The sequence below is a fragment of the Mizuhopecten yessoensis genome, unplaced genomic scaffold (genome assembly GCF_002113885.1).
Source record: "Mizuhopecten yessoensis strain PY_sf001 unplaced genomic scaffold, ASM211388v2 scaffold7901, whole genome shotgun sequence".
NCBI classification, from domain to species: Eukaryota; Metazoa; Mollusca; class Bivalvia; order Pectinida; family Pectinidae; genus Mizuhopecten; species Mizuhopecten yessoensis.
In genome coordinates, this window is record NW_018407279.1 from 39,438 (window position 1) to 61,705 (window position 22,268).

Below are 22,268 nucleotides of genomic sequence, written 5' to 3' on the forward strand. Positions count from 1 at the left end.
CATTTGGTCGTCACGGGAACAAAAAGGACTAATTAAAATGTTTTTTAAACATTTTAATGTATTTTTCCGAGTAACCAAGACACCCATGTTAATGATATTACACATTTAGCCTATAGATATGTAGGTTGATAAAGGCTATGGACAAGTTTTATGGTCGACATCATCGTCTCATTTAGATTTTGTTTTTATTAAAGTCGATTTTTTGTATTGATCTCATAAGCGTACTTTGCGATTTCGTTGTCACTACCTCGGTTTGATCTCGTTATGAGGACGTGATATCATTTTAATTTGACCTAGATTTATAGATTTTATACCTTTATTTCTATTTTGTATCGTGGATGAAATTTGACCTAGGTTTATAGATTGTCCCTCATTTCTATTTTGTATCGTGGATGATATTTGAACTAGGTTTATAGATTTTATACCTTCATGTCGAGTTTGTATCGTGGATGGAACAAAAAAAGTGTCTGCTTCCGGAATACCTTGTCTTATTCACCTAATAATTTCGCAAGGTCCTCTATGAAAATATTTCGCTTTGTTTATAAGAGCGAAGCTCTCGGGTGTCGTAGGCACCCGAGCGGAGCTCTTTACCGGTAACATGTGCGTGTAAATAGATCTGATCCAACCAAACTGATTCCATCACTGAATCGTACAGCTACAGTCTATAAACTTTTCGTACTTCCGGTGACCTCTTCCGGTTCATGGAGCCCGTAAATATGCCTAATCGAATAATAAAGCGACATGTAACGTAGAAGGAAAATTATGTATTCGAACCAACGAATTTTTTAAAAAAATATTGACCTTATTCAATACACTGGGCTTGTTTATTTCCATGATTTCTTTCCTTTTGTATCTAAAAAAGAAATGATTGTCATGGTCATTGAAAAGCTTACATTAATGTCATATGCACATAGCGTCGAAGAGTGCGTAAGAATGTGATTAGATGACAAACTGTAATACCGTCGATTAAACTAGCTTAAATTTTGGAAAGAAATAGATAATTTGATGCTGACAACTTTCTAAACATACCCATTTTCCATCTTAATATTGATAATCGATCGAAACACACGAGGGTCATTCCTACAAGGACGGAAATACCCGAGTATGTACGAAGCTGGGTCAATGACGAGGTGGCTTGGTTCTCATTGGATATGAATTCGAAAAGGTCAGATCATTGACGAGGTCAAAGATCACGGGTCGTCTGCTCCAGTGAAGCAGAATTGTCATCGACAGCTTTCCAAGGAAACACTAAGATGTTCCAAAGGGTCAAATTGCGGATTTTTCAGTATCACTACTCTTGTTTATTTCTGCATTTATTGTAGAACGTCAAGTTTATATTAAGTTTTTCTAAATTCTTCCATTTGGGGATCGTTTCTGTTGATATTTGATCCAAATTTGTGATATTACCTTTATATTTTACAACTAAAACTATGGAATTTAAATGCTAGATCTGTTTGGACAATAGATTGAATCTAGTTTCATCTTATGCATCCAAATTAGCAATCACTTAAAAATAAACATTATCTGTACAGTTTTGTACAGTAAAATATCCATGTTGTTACTTAGATAAATATAAACTTTAAACGCTTGAATTTGTACTTCCATTCATCTTTGAAAATCATTACAGCAATTTTATTAGACATTGAAGCGAACTCATTAGTTTGCTCTGCTTTATGAATATCAGTAAAGAAGAGAATTAGAAACATTATATTTTCACAACTTTAATTTTTGTTAACAGATTGCATAATATGCGACCGTCAGCAACCATTTCTAATCAAAATCAAAACTATTCCGCATATGATGTACCTGGTGATGGCAATTATTTTTATTCAACCACATTTAACACCAACTTTGACTCCAGAACAAGTTGACCATGAAACTGACATCAATGCCATCAACACAATCATCACTGAACACAACGTCACAACACACAATCTTTGACCCTCAAAGAGCTATGGCGGAAAATTGACCGTATTTCCCTAAGTCGGCGTTTTTGAAAACGGAAAAAATTTGATGAGAAAATAACTTAAGTAGCGAAAATGCATAGAATATATATAAAACCAATTATCTAAATTATTAAAAAGAAAAATCTAAAATCTTCATTTTATTCTTATAGTGGTAGGAGACGTGACAGTCTCTTACCTGCGGTGTCTAACATGCTAAATATATTTAAATTAAAAACAGATACATCCTTCATGGATTGGCATATCAGCTCAAACCATTCGTTTAAACATTCAGCCTACAACTCACATTATCATGTTTATTCTATGATTTTTTTTCAAATGGCATTTGTTTCTTTTGGATAAAAATAATAATACTTATTATCATGAACATACATGAGTAGAGGGAGGGGTATATACTGGTATTCTTGGATAAAACAAGAACCAAATGATGATACTATAACTATCAATTTGGTCTAGTAGTACTGTAGTACAAACCAGACAACCTCAAACTAACATGTGATGCGTCATATTAATGTAGCGTGAATATGTATCATTCTAAAACAGAGCACGACATAAGTAAAAGAATGAATAAGTTTGCCCAGCAACAGGTTTAAGTATATTATGAAAAAAACATAACAGGTCCATTTTGTTTGTATTAAAATGGGTAATGTTATGATTCAAACATTATACTATACTATTGGAACAAATGTACGAGCTCCGCTCTCTCCAGGCCATGCCTGAGGCATATTATTTCAGTCTAGTTGTATCAATTACGAGTTAAAACTTCGGTTTTTCTTGACACTTCTCCTCTATTTGTATTCGCCACGAGCGCTCTACCGAATGACGTTGTTCACACGTTCCATCATTTTTTCCGGTTTAGATTGCGCAGCATGGCGACCTTTCACAAAAATTACGTTTTTTTCTGTATTTTGTGTTATAAAAGCGTAGCTCTCGGGCGCTGACTGCGCTAGTCAGCGCCCGAGCGAATCTCTCATAGTAACACATGCGTGCGTAAACAGAGTTGCTTCCACTTGTGCCATTTCGTTAAATTATAGAATGTCGTTGTTTCGTTATTTTGCGGCGAAATAACGACATTATATGTGTATCTTAATTGTCGTCATCTCGTCGAGAAGACGACAAAAGTCAATCGAAATGAAACAACGACATTTTAACTTTCTTAAACACATTGATGTCAAGCTACGCACGTGACTCTTATCTCAAATGTCACAAAGGATTGATTGAAGCAGAGAATTGTGATAACCGATAAGGTAAAATATTGCAGACATTTACCATAGAACTGTCATATCTAATTTCCAGTCACTGAATATGAAACAATTCGTAATATCAACTTGATAATAAAGAGTAAGTTTAATGGAAGTATTTCGATAATAAGCAGTTTGAGTCACAAAAAGATGACTTCAAATAGAACAATTTTAAAATTAAATTTATGAACCTCGCTCTTTTGGATAGTTTTGACCATATCAACTAAATGGTTTCGTAGTGAACGATTTTGATTGCCCGATGACTTTGAAACTGACATGTAAGATATCTTAACAATACCACGTGATTCGATAGCATATTGGTATTGAATGCATATAATATACTAAATGTGTAAAGCGCCCTGTTCAATTTGTAAAATGACTCTAAAGCGCTTTACAACATAGGGATAAAAGTATTAGTTATAATTGTGAAACAAAAACAAAGGCTTACAATCACTTATACACTTGAAGCAAGCAGATAATCATCGCAATGTGCACATAAATGAATAAATAAAGGGTGATATTTACATGACGTCTTTGTTAAGAGCCTAAAATGCAGACGTGAAGAGGTGAGTTTTGATGTCCCTCTTGAATTTGACCAGGGTATTTGACTTTCTAATAGCAGATGGTAAGCTATTCCACACTGTGGTCGAAACTCTCCCAAAGCACCGGTGTCCATAGGTCACAGTACGAGATTTTGGGACACAACAATGATGCAGTGTTCCAAGCTCCTGTTAAAGGATCATAATAGCTGCAAAAAAGGTGTTTACATATTATTTCCTTTTGCGCTTCAGTTACTGGGGCCATGCAAAAACAAGGATATGACGAGGCGAGGAAACAGATTAATAGGATTCCAATTATTTGCTAAATATTAGAACTAAGAACATTGCACTATCTGTAATATCATGTAGACACCATTAATGTTGTACGAATTGGGATGCCAGTGGAAAGCGCTAGTGGACATAGCAGGTGTTATTATTGATATCTTAATCTACGATAATGACATGTTATTTTCAACACAGCTTCATGTACTCAGCGATCGGACGAGTTGTAACTATGGAAACATGGACGTCATGTCAAACTAGGGACGATCTACCTAAACTAGGATTTTTATCAAAACAAAACAATTAATTTTAGTAATGAAACGTTGTTCCCATGGTACTTTGCGGCTACATTTGGTCGTCATGGGAACAAAAAGGGCTGAGTCAAATGTTTTTAAACATTTTAATGTATTTTTCCGAGTAACCAAGACACCCATGTTAATGATATCACACATTTAGACCATAGATGTGTAGGTTTGTGATTTCGTTGTCGCCACATGACGTTTTCTGTTGTTGTTGTTGTTGTTTACCAGAGACCCGATCTAGCTACCTCAGTCGTCAGTCCAGTCCAATAAGGTTTGCGTGGACAGGACAGTTTATCTCCGTTGTTTATACATATCAGGCGTATGCGTATTCATATTGTACATATTAATCCGTCTGTAAAGGGAAATTTAAGAAAAAAAGATAAAATGGGTTGTCGGGTAGTACAGTGGAAAGCGCACTTGCCTTTCACCAAGGCGGCCGGGGTTCGATTCCCCGATCGGACGCGAAAAGGTATGGGGTCACCTGCCCGACCACGTGGGTTTTCCCCGGGGACTCTGGTTTCCTCCAACACTAGAACGACCTACGCGTTAACATCCGGGTCAAATACAATCAATACAATTAGCATAACGTTAATCAATACAATTTGAGTAATTCGCAGGAGCTGCCTTATCAGGCGCTAACTACTAGCCCTATGTAACCTGGCTAATATCTATGCCTACGTGTGTGCTGGCTTGTCCTAAAATGTCCATAGCCGTTAATAGGACGTAAACCATCAAATTAGTGTCGAGTTTGTTATGTTTGATAAACCATCTAGAAACTCGCGTGACGCTCACCATATTGGTACAGTTTTATACTTTTCCAGCATATATGTGACCTCAAATCACAAAAATATGGTGGTTTATATATGACATTTCGTTTTTTCGCTTTGACGCCTGCGAATAGATGAAATTTGCAAAGGAAATCCAGACTGACATAAATATCTTGATTAGCTAAGATCGCGATATGGTTTTACCTTTAAATATTCTGGTGATACAAATTAATTTGCATTTATTTTTTCAAAGTCATTTCAGATTTGTTATGAAAAAGTTTATATTTGGCTGCGTCTGTAACTTTCTGTATTAATAATATCACACGATCACGTGGCCTGCCACTATTAGACACGGAACTCCTCGTTACGTCTGTTTTTTGTAAATTTTATTGTGGCTCAGATCGAGCCCCCGTGCCGATGGCGATATAAATATAAACTCAAGCAGGTAATGTTAACTCATATCACCTGTCTAATACCTCTACACGTATCAAAGCTATTCCCATTGTTAGACAATGCTTCTGTAATATTCAATTGCCTCGCTGTAGACCCGTTATTGACCATACATATCTGGTCTCTCGCTGTATATAAACCAATGCGGTTTAGTACAGATCCTAGACAGGTTTGTAATCCACTGAAGATAATTATGATATTGTGTTCCATTCGTCTGAGTGAATTCACCAGAATCGCTTTAGGTGAGCACTGACCATTTGTCATTCTCTGTGATCTTTGGTTCCCATTATTTGGTGAACAGCTGTGTTCGGTAGACGTGATATTTCCCAGGGTTCGTCTCTACAAAACGTCAAAGGCCGCAGTTCGTAGTCTGTTTAAGATACAGCATTCACGAGCAAACGACATTAAAGGAAAATTTGAGTACACAATGGCAATTTAAGGCATCAAAATAAAAATTAAAAATTAATAAAGATTTAAAAAAAGATATGTTTTAATATACGATATAATGACTTCTTTCGTCGTAACACTTTGTCATTTGATAATTGTAATTATAAAAGTAGAAAATGACACAATACAAATGTAAAACTCTGCGCGATTATTTTTTTGTTACAACTTAGGTGTGATGTCAATTATCAATAACATGTCAAGTTTATAGTAATATCAAGTTTGCTTTTGTAATGCCCTATTAAAATGTAACAAGTTGGACGATGATACCATCCGGTGTTTTTTGTTTGTAAACATTAATGGACCTTGAGAACCTTTGACTTGTGTATTTGTATTCCTACGCCAATTGTTACGTCACCGGCTAGGTCAAGTTTTGACTCATTTTATTGGCGTGTAAACAGAGCTGCTCTTCTTATGTTTTCTATTTGTGACAATACGACCATGTAAATAATGTGTATTACCTTGTGTAATGGTCTATTATATACCGCGGTACAAACCGTGTGCAATGGTCTATTATATACCGCAGTACATACCGTGTGTAATGGTCTATTATATACCGCGGTACATACCCTGTATAATGGTCTATTATATACCGTGTACATACCCTGTGTAATGGTCTATTATATACCGAGTTAAATGCCCTGTGTAATGGTCTATTATATACTGCGTTACATACCTGTGTAATGGTCTATTATATACCGAGTTAAATGCCCTGTGTAATGGTCTATTATATACCGCGTTACATACCCTGTGTAATGGTCTATTATAAACCGCGTTACATACCCTGTGTAATGGTCTATTATATACCGTGTTACATACCTGTGTAATGATCTATTATATACCGCTTTACATACCCTGTGTAATGGTCTATTATATACCGCAGTACATGCCCCGGGTAATGGTCTATTATATACCGCGGTACATATCGTGTGTAATGGTCTATTATATACCGCGGCACATACCGTGTGTAATGGTCTAGTATATACCGCGTTACATGCCCTGCGTAATGGTCTATTATATACCGCGTTACATGCCCTGTGAGATAGTCTATTATATACCGCGTTACATGCCCTGTGTAATGGTCAATTATATACCGCGTTACATTCCGTGTGTAATGGTCTATTATATACCGTGTTACATGTCCTGTGTATTGGTCTACTATATACCGCGTTACATGCCCTGTGTAATGGTCTATTATATACCGCGTTACATGCCCTGTATAATGGTCTAATATATACCGCGGTGCATCTGTGTGTAATGATCTATTATATACCGCGGTACATACCTGTGTAATGGTTTATTATATACCGCGGTTCATACCGTGTGTAATTGTCTATTATATACCGTGGTACATACCGTGTGTAATGGTCTATTATATACCGCGTTACATACCCTGTGTAATGGTCTATTATATACCGCGTTACATACCCTGTGCAATGGTCTATTAAATACCGCAGTACATGCCCCGGGTAATGGTCTATTATATACCGCGGTACATACCGTGTGTAATGGTCTATTATATACCGCGGTACATACCGTGTGTAATGGTCTAGTATATACCGCGTTACATGCCCTGCGTAATGGTCTATTATATACCGCGGTACATACCGTGTGTAATGGTCTATTATATACCGCGGTACATACCGTGTGTAATGGTCTAATATATACCGCGGTACAACCAGTGTGTAATGGTCTATTATATACCGTGTCGTGCCCTGTGTAATGGTCTATTATATACCGCGTTACATGCCTGTGTAATGGTCTATTATATACCGCGGTACATGCCCTGTGTAATTGTCTAATATAAACCCGGTGCATCTGTGTGTAATGGTATATTATATACCGCGTTACATACCCTGTGTAATGGTCAATTATATACCGCGTTACATGCCCTGTGTAATTGTCTAATATAAACCCGGTGCATCTGTGTGTAATGATCTATTATATACCGCGTTACATACCCTGTGTAATGGTCAATTATATACCGCGTTACATGCCCTGTGTAATTGTCTAATATAAACCCGGTGCATCTGTGTGTAATGATCTATTATATACCGCGTTACATACCCTGTGTAATGGTCAATTATATACCGCGTTACATGCCCTGTGTAATTGTCTAATATAAACCCGGTGCATCTGTGTGTAATGATCTATTATATACCGCGTTACATACCTGTGTAATGGTCTATTATATACCGCTTTACATACCCTGTGTAATGGTCTATTATATACCGCGTTACATGCCCTGTGTAATGGTCAATTATATACCGCGTTACATACCGTGTGTAATGGTCTATTATATACCGTGTTACATGCCCTGTGTATTGGTCTACTATATACCGCGTTACATGCCCTGTGTAATGGTCTATTATATACCGCGTTACATGCCCTGTATAATGGTCTAATATAAACCGCGGTGCATCTGTGTGTAATGATCTATTATATACCGCGTTGCATACCTGTGTAATGGTTTATTATATACCGCGGTTCATACCGTGTGTAATTGTCTATTATATACCGCGGTACATACCGTGTGTAATGGTCTATTATATACCGCGTTACATACCCTGTGTAATGGTCTATTATATACCGCATTACTTACCCTGCAAAATGGTCTATTATATACCGCAGTACATGCCCCGGGTAATTGTCTATTATATACCGCGGTACATATCGTGTGTAATTGTCTATTATATACCGCGGTACATACCGTGTGTAATGGTCTAGTAAATACCGCGTTACATGCCCTGCGTAATGGTCTATTATATACCGCGGTACATTCCGTGTGTAATGGTCTAATATATACCGCGGTACAACCAGTGTGTAATGGTCTATTATATAGCGTGTCGTGCCCTGTGTAATGGTCTATTATATACCGCGTTACATGCCCTGTGTAATTGTCTCATATAAACCCGGTGCATCTGTGTGTAATGGTATATTATATACCGTGTTACATACCCTGTGTAATGGTCTATTATATACCGCGTTACATGCCGTGTGTAATTGTCTCATATAAACCCGGTGCATCTGTGTGTAATGGTATATTATATACCGTGTTACATACCCTGTGTAATGGTCTTATTTACCGCGTCACATACCCCGTGTAATGGTTCTATTATATACCGCGGTACATACCCTGTGTAATGATCTATTTTATACCGCGTTACATACCCTGTGTAATGGTCTATTATATACCGAGGTACATACCTTGTGTAATGGTCTATTATATACCGCGTAACATATCCTATGTAATGGTATATTATACACCGAGTAGCATATCCTGTGCAATGGTCTATTATATACCGCGGTACATGCCCTGTGTAATGTTCTATTATATACCGCGTTACATGCCCTGTGTAATGGTCTATTATATACCGTGGTACATACCGTGTGTAATGGTCTATTATATACCGCAGTACATACCGTGTGTAATGGTCTATTATTTACCGCGTCACATACCCCGTGTAATGGTCTATTATATACCGCGCTACTAGACCGTGTGTAATGGTCTATTATATCCCGCGTTACATACCCTGTGTAATGGTCTATTATATACCGCGTTACATATCCTGTTAAATGGTCTATTATATACCGCGTTACATGCCCTGTGCAATGGTCTATTATATACCGCGTTACATGCCCTGTGTAATGGTCTATTATATACCGCGCTACTATACCGTGTGTAATGGTCTATTATATACCGCGTTACATACCCTGTGTAATGGACTATTATATACCGCGGTACATACCGTGTGTAATGGTCAATTATATACCGCGATAAATACCGTGTGTAATGACCTATTATAAACCGCAAGTACATACCGTGTGTAATGGTCTATTATTTACCGCGTCACATGCCCCGTGTAATGGTCTATTATATACCGCGGTACATACCCTGTGTAATGGTCTATTATATACCGCGGTACTATACCGTGTGTAATGGTCTATTATATACCTGTGCTATGTTCTACCAAGTTAGGACTTATTTGTGGCCCTGTGTGACTTTATTTTATGGTCGGATTGTTAAGACTACCGTGTGGACATGTATGATCTTATTGTATTGTCGGACTGTTAAGACTAACGTGTGGCCCTGTATGACCTTATTTTATCGTGTGACCGTTAAGACTACCGTGTGACCCTGTACGACCTTATTGTGTTGTCGGACTGTTAAGACTAACGTGTGACCCTGTATGACCTTATTGTATTGTCGGACTGTTAAGACTACCGTGTGACCCTGTATGACCTTATTGTGTTGTCGGACTGTTAAGACTACCGTGTGGCACTGTATAGCCTTATTGTGTTGTCCGGCTGTTAAGTCTAATGTGTAGCCCTGTATTACCTTATGGTGCTGTCGGGCTGTTAAGATTACCGTGTTGCCCTGTATTACACGCGTACCTTATTGTATTGTCGGACTGTTAAGACTATTGTGAATGTGTTGTCGGGCTGTTAAGACTACCGTGTGGCCCTGTATGGTCTTGTTGCCTGTTTTGAGATATTGCTATGATGTAGGATTACTGATGGCAGAAATTTTCACCCTCAGGTTTCATCGATCATATTTCCGTTATTCGGAGACTCTCTAGGAAAATAGCCACCACAACCTGTATATGTAGTTCCGAATGACGGAAGCAGACAACAGTAGGGCTTGTCGAACTGATCATCTCTACCATTGTGCTATTAGTTAGGGAATCGCCATTCTTAATTCCTCCACGATTGAACATGATTAACCTAGCCCCCACCATTGGATTGCGGGTTCGAGACCTACGTTTGGCAGTCGCCAGGTACTGGCCGTAGGTCGGTGGGTTTTTTCCGGGAACTCCGGCCATCCTCCACCACCAAAACCTGGCAAGTCTTTAAATGACCATAGCTGTTAATAGGACGTAAGCCACAAACAAACAAACAAATTAACCTCGGAGAAAACAAAGGATTGTGTTTCCCTTCAGTGAAGGCAATGCATATATAATATTGACGAATGCATATGCTGCACTAGTATCTTGCAATCGTACTAAAAACGATGGATATTATGTTATTATCGATTATTTGCGCTTTGATATGGGTTAATCACACGCTAACCTTAATCTGTCTTCTTTGTGTTTCTGTATTTGGCTAAAATATCGTTCAGAGGTACGAAAAACAACGATTGTAGACCACCTGAACTTTGAGTAGTTCTGTAAAAGTGCTCTTACACAAACATCCTGTCTTAAGTCAATTATTCCCTAACAGCTGCTTTAGTTTGATATACATGGTAATGGATAGTTATAGAAAAATTAACACAGGAAATTTAACCTAGAATTAGTCATTCTTATAAAAATAAATTTCATTATACATTTTTTTTTTTTTTTTTTCAGTAATGGTGTTTTGATAAACTTTAACAAAGCGTTCCGGTTATCTCCCATGTTTTTAACATCGACAGAATTTTACATTGTTAAAGATTATAAGTTGTTTACATTCATCAATGTCATTTCATCTCAATATTTCAGGGAATATATACATAAATGAACAGTCTTCAAAGTAGTAGCTGATTAGCTGAAATGTGTCCCATTGTCTAAGTTGAATTGCCAAAATTATCCACTCATCTTTTGCAGACGTGCTTTTTAAAGCGTGTGCATTATTTGCGCATGCTCCGGTTAATTGTGTGTTTTCTATGTAAGGGCTGAAATCTGAACGTGTGTTGTGTATGTATAGTGGCTCCATCATTAGAGAAAAATATGAAATTTTAGAGACACAAGAAAGGTGCCATTGATGTTAGCTGTTTGCATTTTTTATCTATATTCTTTGAAAACTACATGATATGAAAAAAGGTTGTTAATTATTTTTATTTTTTTCCTTAAGAGATTTATCCGTATAAAGATCTAAATATGACAAAACGATGAAACAGTTACCAACACCGCTGTATGCACTAAATCCAACATTACGGACTATTTTTAACTGATCTTGACCCTGTTTTGTGTTGTAGGTGGTCCTATCTGTATGCAGTGCCACAGTGTGACAGACAATGCCAACTGTAGCGGTATCACTATGTGTGCCGAGGGCGAGGTCAGTACCATGACAACCGTTCACGTGATATTGTCAATGTTTTATGAACTGATAACTCGGTTTCACACTGATTACAATTAACGTTGTAAGTAGATATTAAATATTTTGAGATTATATCCATCTCCACAACTTTCCGGGTCCATTCAGTTAAGATGCTGTTTTGAATATTTTAATACTTCTTGAAATTTCAGTATTTTTTCTATTTTTCTCACTCCGAACGCTCCGCCATTTACCTTTGATCCCAAGTATTTTTCACGTTTTTCTCTCTTGGAATACCGCTGTTAACGCTCATACTTGTAAGACAATCATGCAAAATCACCGTTCAATCTTACCGTAAGATTATGGAACCCGTTCTGTAGAGTTATAATCAAAACACACAAAATAACGAGACATGATCGACTTCATCAATCTTCTGTGACATGAAAACACATAATACATCATATATACACTAAATAAAGCAAATGAAAACGGAAATGCGTCATCAGAGAAGACCGTTCATGGACTTCCTGTCAAACTGACAACAGCGTAACTAGAATTAGATGGAGCAGTTCTGGTAATCGAGGATTTATATGTATTCCATCAATTTATTTCACTTGAATTTAAACATTTTATTGCCAATAAGGGATTGGGCACAACTTATTACAACTCATCACAGCCTTCTCCCGTCATACATTTACAATTACATGACAACAATGATAATAGGTATTAACATGAAGTACATATATATAATGTTCACATCCAATTCACTATTGTACTGAAACATGAGGAAGATCCTTCCAATTTCCAAATCTTTATTTCAGTAGTTGAAATACACATAGTAAAAGCTGAAAAATACAAAAATCACAAATATTCAAATTGCTGCACTTTTCTTTAGTGATTTACAATAAATCAGTTACTGATAGGAAAATACACTGTCATAATGTAAAAATACTAAAGTAAATGTTTACCTACACAAAATATGGCAAGAATTATAAGAACACCACTTTCAACAGTAAGTTAAAAAGTTAAGTTCCTACAATACACATCCGACAATGGCATTTCTATTAAAAACAAGCCTTTAAAGGGAATTCTTAAATCCAGTTATACATGATACACAGAAGAGAGACATAATGTTGGACACTCGATAAATGGTTCTTACTAAAAATAGATACGACATAAGCAAACATAGGAATGTCGGACGGACATATTTGACGAACGTACTGGACGAACATAAAGGACAGATATAATGTGTCTGTGAATTATTCGACAGTTATTAAATGGAAATACAAACCGACTTCAGGTAAATCAGATGTTTATAAACATCTATGCAAAATAACAGATTTAGCGTAAATAATATCTTAAAGAAGCAAATAAAATGAAAGAGTAAATGTCTGCACATAATGTAGAAATCAGTCATCGAAGACTTGACCTAGATTGCTGCCTGAAGTAAATCTACCATTTACGATGGAAATTAAGCATGACACTTAAATAACCCTACTATTTCTTCAGATAATCTAAGAGAAAATCATATTGAACACTCAGAACCAACGAAACTTACATTGTATGGGGCATTATGAACTTCACAAGCTCTTCAAGTTTCTCTGAAACAAAGCATGTTTTTTCCATCTGCTTACATGGGTGGAAGTAAGCTGTACCATTCAAGGGGAATAACTCTAAAACATTTGGCAATTTGCAGTAATCCACTAAAGGGAAATAACTTCAACACACCTACGTACACATCGCACCATAATCCTTCATAATGTCAGTCTATATAGACATTTTTACTTTTTCACAATGACATTAACATGAGGTAATTTAGAAATCTATAAAACAGAGTTAAACGTACAAAATCAAATTTTCATCGTCTAATAATTATGGCTCGAGCCAGCACAACTATAGCATAGACATGTCATTCAATTGTCTTAAAAATTGCGGTTATGATGCAAAAATAAAATATTCTTGTCGTTTATTTTGCCGTTTAGGGCTGTTACTCACGAGAGATAATAAAGGTCACGGGGTCAGTTGTAGTAGAGAGAGGATGTCTCTCTCACAAGGTAAGCGCAAAATGCAAAAACAATGTATTATGATATATATTGGCCTGTATGTGTCATTTATTACTTGTTGGTCGACCTCTTTCCTGTTTTTGAACAGGAAAGATAACAGGACGATGAATTGGAGTTGACACCGGTTATTCATGGCGAAATAAAAAACAACAACGACGTAAAATAATTTTAAACTATATTACTCTGAAGATTACAAAAAAATGAAATTACACAAATATACCAACATCCTTGAAAGATATAGCCAAGCTTCTGTGCACTCCTGGTGTGAAATTAGCGTAATATTTGTTTTACACAATTATAGTTTTTTTTTTCTTCTGTTAAAATAATAATGCAACGCATGTCGTATTAAATAAATATATATCATTTTTATACTTATATTTGATCGTTGTAGTTGAAACAGTCCCCAAAATGACACAAAATCTTCAGTGTTGTGGAGTTATATTCACTGAATCCGGAACTGATGGTCCGGCGTCCGGTTCCCCTGCAAGGTAGTGCCACCAGACTTCCGCCCTGGAGAGACAACAGCAAGCCATCGGACAAAGAGGACCTATTCCCCTGCGCTGACGGTCTGCGACAGTTGTTCTGAAAACCGCTTCTGACACCAGTTGTTATGGGTTCACATGTTCAAGACTGTTACCTGAGTGGGTCGGTATCTTGAACTTACTTAATTTATAATTATCTACAGGCCCGACAACAAAAAGCTTTTATTGGTGAATCATTTTCGAATAGTCAGTTATTACAAGCTGAAGTACCTCAAGGCTCGGTGTTGGGCCCGATTTTATTTCTAATCTATATCAATGATATTTCCGAAAATTTAATTAGCGTTTCTAGACTTTTGGTGATGATACTTTTTTAATATTTGGTTCTAACAACTGCAACGAAATTGAACGAGTAATATTTACATTTGCATGGCATTGTCACTATATAGCCTCTTTGAAATCTGTGTCGTTGATTGGACTTTAATTACCATGCTTAACGAGGCACAATTCTTAGCGTATTAATACAACACTGACCGGAACTACATTATCCAATATAAATAAACATGACGGCTGCTGAAATATCGCTGGGCATTGTGAGATTTGACAATGTCATTGTAAATCTATGTGCAAAATAAAAAATAAAATAAAAAACACTTTTATTACAACGAAAACAAGACCAAGGTCTGCAATATCGTACAAAATGCACATCGGTTGAAATCACCAATGCCGGCAATGGAAACAATTTTAACGCTCATGCAATTTATCAGAAATATCGTGTTACGCTGCACTGATCAACAGGGGTTCGGTACAAGTGTCGAAAATACACATATTCTATAGACCTTCTGACACATATGTTACAGACCTACTGATATGAGTCACAGCACACATAAACATTTCAGACATTTGTAACGAACCTGTGTTCCGTCGCAAGATCACTCACTTCAAACGCTATCAGTTTCACGCGTCTCGCATCCACGGTTCCTCAGTTTCTGACGACATGTCAAATAACGAGGTTGTTATAGAATCTACCGACTGTTGTCAGGTTCCCATACAATCAACAAATACATTCACGCCTGGATTCTTCACAAAATGGGCAAAACAAACTCCCTCGTGGAGGGCAAGGTCGGAATTACGGTGTTCACTGTATTTGTCCATGCGCGAAATTTGTTCCGGGGAAAATCGAAACAATTTCAAATCTAACTTTTAGCTCAGGGTTCTATTGATAAACTTAAATCACCCTATAGACATATCATACGCAATTGTATGGATACTGAATTGTGGAATAAAATTGAAGTGTTTGTTAAAATTTTAAAGTACTACTTTGTTTGCCAATCAGCACGCGACAATACGCTGTACAAACTATTGAACGAAATTGTGTAGACTGTCGATAAGGCGGGCATTTTTAATTTTAAATATAAATTATCAGTTAAAAAAGAACATAAGTGGCAGAGAAAACGTAAATATAAGTATTGAACTGTTTTTGTATGGTATTTATACACACTATGAAGGGTATCAAAAAGTAATATTTGTCAGAGGGTTAAAATGTCACTTTGAGTATTGACCAATCGGAGCTATCCTTTCCATCCACTTCATTCAATGCAGCAGATTGTCTGTTCAGATACAGAAGAAAAGACGGTAAAATAAAGGATTGTTTAAGTACAATGCTATATAAAACAAAATAAACATTTAACTACACAATAAATTACAAAAGGTAAGCAAACTTTACCAGATACTAGTAAAATGAGTTTCGTCATTCCAAGCGGTAAGTTTTAAGATGTAACAAATAGAAAAATAAACGATTTTCCTGAAATCATATATTTTAGTGGCAGTGTTTTATCGTATCCATGAAATACCTATGACATTCAACATGAAAATGTTAAATTTCCTTTATATGTTAATCGTATACATGAAAGGATGGTCGAATGGCACAGTGGATGGCGCCTTTCACCACGACAACCGGCGTTAGACTTCCTGATTGGACGTAAAAAAGTTATGGGTTCGCCTGCCCTATCACGCTGATTTGTACCGGGTTCCCCAGTTTCCTTCAACATTAAAACATGTTGTGCGCTAACGCCCGGGACAACAAGAGTGACTCATATAACTTGCTATAACTTGATTCATAGTTGTAAAAGGATGGTTTAACAAGATAAATAACAATATCTAATGATATTCATATCTACATAAACGCATGGATATATAAATAAAAGGTGATTATTAACAGAATAATAAATACTCCCTCGTAGCAAATAATTATGATTACTCCTGACGACTTCCGGTGGACGTTTTCCGGTCAATTGTATACAAATTAAGTTGTGTGAAGTTGGCTCATCATTCGACATTCAGATATTGAATTTCGAGACGTAGGTTCTCTAACATTACGATACTTGAGAATTTTACATTGTAACGCCACCTCCCGGCGGTTAGGAGTAATTTACCCCAACTACCACCATGTCTATTTCAAATGCAGGCAGGACCGAAAGAGCAAAACTGGAAAAGTTTTGCTGGATCCTAACTATGCCTTTAATATTTCCTGTCAAATGTTATCTCCCCGAGAACTGTGTGTTATCTCCCCGAGAACTGTGTGTTATCTCCCCGAGAACCATGTGTTGTTTCCCAAATTACAGTGTGCTATCTAACTGACAAGTATGTGATGTTTACCAAGTAACAACGTGCTATCCCCCTGATAATCATGTGTTGTTTCCCAAGGAACAGTGTGTTATCTCCCTGAGAACCATGTGTTGTTTCCCACGTAACAGTGTGCTATCTAACTGAGAACCATGTGTTATTTCCCAAGTAACGGTGTGCTATCTCCCTGACAAGTGTACGTTATGTTCTAGGTATCAATGTGTTGTTTCCTAGGTAATAGTGAATTATCTCTCCAATAAACAGTGTGTTGTTTCCTTGGTAACATTGATTTATCTCTCCAAAAACAGTGTGTTGTTTCTTAGGTAACATTGCATTATCTCTCGAAAATAGTGTGTTGTTTCCTAAGTATCAGTATATTATCTCCACAAAAAACAGTTTGTTGTTTCTTAGGTATCAGTATAGTATATGCACAAAAACAGTTTGTTATTTCATAGGTAACAGTGTATTATCCCCCGAACAACTGTGTGTTATATCCAAGGTATCAATGTGTTGTGTCCTAAGTAACAATATATTATCTCCCTGACAACCAGGAATTGTCTCAAAGTTTACAGTGTGTTGTTTCCTAAGTAACATTGTTTTATCTCCCTAACAGCAATGAGTTGTCTTAAAAGTAACAGTGTGTTGTTTCCTCGGTGACAATGTGTTATCTCCCTGAAAACAATGAATTGTCTCAAAGGTAACAGTGTGTTTATTCCTAAGTAACAATGTGTTTTCTCCAAGGTGACATCGTGATATCTCCCTGGCAACATAGTGTAGACAGACTGTCTGTTAGAGTAAGTCCACGATTGTAGACAGACGGTCTGTTAGAGTCTTTACACGCTTGTAGACAGACTGGCTGGTAGAGTATGTCCACGATTGTGCACAGACTGTCTGTTTGAGTATGTCCACGATTGTAGACAGACTCTCTCACGATGGTAGACAGACTGGCTGTTAGAGTATGTCCAAGATTGTAGACAGACTGTCTGTTAGAGTTTGTCCACGATTGTAGACAGACTGTCTGTTAGAGTATGTCCACGATTGTAGACAGACTGTCTGTTAGAGTTTGTCCACGATTGTAGACAGACTGTCTGTCAGAGTCTTTACACGATTGTAGACAGACTGGCTGTTAGAGTATGTCCACGATTGTAGACAGACTGGCTGTTATAGTTCGTCCATTATTGTAGACAGACTGTCTGTTAGAGTATGGCCACGATTTTAGACAGACTGTCTGTTAGAATATGTCCACGATTGTAGACAGACGGTCTGTTAGAGTATGTCCACGATTGTAGACAGACGGTCTGTTAGAGTATGTCCACGATAGTAGACAGACGGTCTGTTAGAGTATGTCCACGATAGTAGACAGACGGTCTGTTAGAGTATGTCCACGATTGTAGGCAGACGGTCTGTTAGAGTATGTCCACGATTGTAGGCAGACGGTCTGTTAGAGTATGTCCACGATTGTAGACAGACTGTCTGTTAGAGTCATTCCACGATTGTAGACAGACTGTCTGTTATAGTATGTCCTCGATTGTAGACAGACGGTCTGTTAGAGTCATTCCACGATTGTAGACAGACTGTCTGTTATAGTATGTCCACGATTGTAGACAGACGGTCTGTTAGAGTATGTCCACGATTGTAGACAGACTGTCTGTTAGAGTATGTCAACGATTGTAGACAGACGGTCTGCTTGAGTATGTCCACGATTGTAGACAGACTGTCAGAGACATTCCACGATTGTAGACAGACTGTCTGTTAGAGTCATTCCACGATTGTAGACAGACGGTCTGTCAGAGTCATTCCACGATTGTAGACAGACTGTCTGTCAGAGTCATTCCACGATTGTAGACAGACGGTCTGTTATAGTATGTCCACGATTGTAGATAGACTGTCTGTTAGAGTATGTCCACGATTGTAGAACGACGGTCTGTTATAGTCATTCCACGATTGTAGACAGACGGTCTGTTAGAGTATGTCCACGATTGTAGACAACAGACTGTCTGTTAGAGTAGGTCCTCAATTGTAGACAGACGGTCTGTTATAGTCATTCCACGATTGTAGACCGACTGTCTGTTAGAGTATGTCCACGATTGTAGACAGATGGTCTGTTATAGTCTGACCATAATATTATTGACAGACGATTTGTTAAAGTCATTCAAAGTTTTTTAATCCTGCCAGTGTCGTCACAAAGGCACGAGAACTGGATTACTATCTCTCAGGACTGACCCTTGATTTTTTACAGCAAATGATCTGTTGGAAATCTGCCCGGAAACGAGCACTGCCGATATAGTAAACAAGAGAGTTGACCGAGTAGTTAATCGATTCCAGGAGAGTAGCCACTGGCATAATGGCCCGGTACACGGGCTGTGGGATCGGAGAACTCCCCAACCCTCGTAGGGGATAAAAGATTCCAAGGGGAGACACGCACACCACGAATATGCACGTGAGCACCAGACCGAGCTTTGTCATTTTTAGTTCACGCGCCTGTGATGACGTCAAGAGTACAGTGTTCATTGGGTTGTACATGCGATGAAATAGGAAGATGATGAGGGCGATGTTACAGACGAGGACTGTAAATAGAGGCACGAAGTAATACATAATCATATTGAATATATATATAGTCTTAAACAGGCCGCGGTTCTTACCGAAATCCGATAGCTGTTTATAGGCAACAGTATTGTTGTTTATCTCCACACACGAAAACTCGAAAGCGAGGGGAAGTAGACAGAAAGGAATAACTATCGTTACCGCCCCTGTACAACCCAACGCCAAATTCCTCGTGAACACCTTCTTCCAAGTGAGGGGGCGCAGAACGCTGTAAAGCCGACTCATGGCGATGATCATGAGTAAGAAGTTGGAGCAATATTTAGGAAAACGCACCAGATAGTTCGGTATATAATAATGACAAAAGAACATTTGCGCACCTTCATGGCTATCAACAAAGAGCATATTGATGGCAAGGCATATATAAGGTATACTTGTAACCAAGGCTAACGTGTCGTAGACAGCAAGAACCATGAGAAGGATGGGCGTGGCTCCGGCAGACGTTTTACTCTGCCTCCGGTAGAAGTGGATAGTTTTTAAAGTACCTGGTATACCGATAAGACAGATCACGAGAGCGGGGAAGAGGAAAAAAGTCATGGGATCATTTACCGTGTTACTGGAATAAGAGGACTTCGTAAGATTTGAAATGTCAGCCATTTTGTTTCGTTTTGTCCCGTTTGGTTGTTTCTTACACAAAACGCGTTCCGTAAACAAAGATGAAATAATTTTCATAACATTTCACATACAAAATGTAATAATGTCGATGGTTTTAACAAACAAAAAGAAAATTGATCCGTGACTAGGTGACGTCACTTCATCGTAGGTCATCGACTCCTGACGCAAGAACCCTGATGTTCCATTGACATGTCGTCACTTTCTTTCAATCTCGCTGTTTCTGTAATAAATTAATAAAATAATATTTAATCTTGCTTGTAACAAGCATTTCCATTGGCTTCAAAAATTATGTTATCAGCCCATAACGTAAAGAAATTACATCGCCGTTTGTAACGTCGCTTTTGATTGGCTGAAAAAACTCAAGATATATTATATTTTGTTAGTGTTGAATTAAGGTTAAGATGCCCGTACCAGCGACAAAAAAATGTAACTATTTATTGGAAACTCGGTTTTTTTCGGCATGACTGAAGCTTTGATAAATAATTTTTAAAAAGAACTTCGTACTAGCGGAACCCTCCTGGAAAAAGGTAAAGGTAGAATAAACCAAACATAATCATCGACAGCGTTTTGTAAGTAAAACTAACAAGACTTGACCGGGAGTCGAACCCAGGGTTTCATATTGCGATACTGCCGTCCTAACTGACTAATCTACTTGATCAACGTAATGTGTGTCCAGACCGACATTAACGGGAGGTAACCGCAGGTACGAACAACTACAGTTCAATTGGACAGAGATCATTGAATAACTTATTCTTTGGTGATAATACAAAACATTGTTTGGATCAAATACTTGGGCCATATAGAGAAAAACAGTTAGAATCAGTATCTTTGTAATACATTTGCACGATTGAGTAAAACAGGTTTTAATGAATTAAGGACGACACAAAAATGTACCACAATGTCAATAAAACGCAGACAATGTCTGACCTCAAGGTATATACAAAAATGTACCACACACGTCAATAAACACAGACAATGTCTGACCTCAAGGTCAATACAAAAATGTACCACAGCGTCAGTAAACACAGAAAATGTCTGAACTCAAGGTCAATACAAAAATGTACCACAGCGTTAATAATGTTCTAGGAGAATATCCGAACACTGTGTCGTTAAAAAATACGGGCGCGCACACAATTGATTATTGACAGATTTCTGACATCTCTATCACGTGGACAGAGTGGTCCCGGTTTAGTCGGATTCTTTATAAAAGTCTCATACAAAGGTTTGAGGCGTATCTGGTTAAAACTTGGGGAAAATAAAGGTTTTGTTTTATTGTACTTGCTATATAATATTTGCTGCAGTCGTGTTCAGCAAGAAAAGGAAACTTGCATTGATTTTTATTTCCGGCATAAGTAAATATCTCGGGAGAGAAATGAACTGCCATTTTCAATATTGAATTAATTTTCTGGAATCGTGTTCAGCGCAAAATGTTAAGACTAACTTTCGGTTATAATTCCTTTGGATACATTTGTTAATATTACAAGACGTTGACATGTTTTCTTATTTTAAAACTAATAACTCAAAAATTACAAATAATGTTTGCATTTCTTTTCTTGATTTTATATATATGAAAAACTAAAAGAATGTCAAAGGCAACTGCATGGTGAACAACAAACATGTCTTGAAGATGGCGTTGAGAATTTCCGAATGTCGGGATCTGGGGCGATTTTTCTTGAATTGTCCGTGTTTTTTCTTTAATGACGTGACTTTTCTTGAGTTGGCCTACTTTTGATTTTGATTTTCTGTATTACATCAATATCAAGCTGGTTCATTAGTAAATCGTAGTATCTAACGTCAAAATGAAACAAGTAAGTATGTATTTTAACACATTTTTTTTTTTAAACTGGTTTTTTTTTCCAGATAGTTAATTACTTGTTTTAAACA

At 37.3% G+C, this 22,268-nt stretch overlaps 1 protein-coding gene across 1 annotated transcript in view; it reads right to left on the minus strand.

Moving 5' to 3' along the window:
• LOC110454490 overlaps positions 1–20,366 on the minus strand; it is a gene marked incomplete at its 3' end in the record, with an annotated part of 54,983 nt that extends 34,617 nt beyond the window's left edge. The window contains exons 1-2 of the mRNA XM_021503997.1: positions 20,144–20,366; positions 19,406–19,735 (exon numbers count right to left, since the gene is read on the minus strand). Of these exons, the coding sequence (XP_021359672.1) occupies positions 19,406–19,735; positions 20,144–20,366 (553 nt within the window). The remainder of the gene's footprint in view (positions 1–19,405; positions 19,736–20,143) is intronic.
• Positions 20,367–22,268: the final 1,902 nt, after the last annotated feature.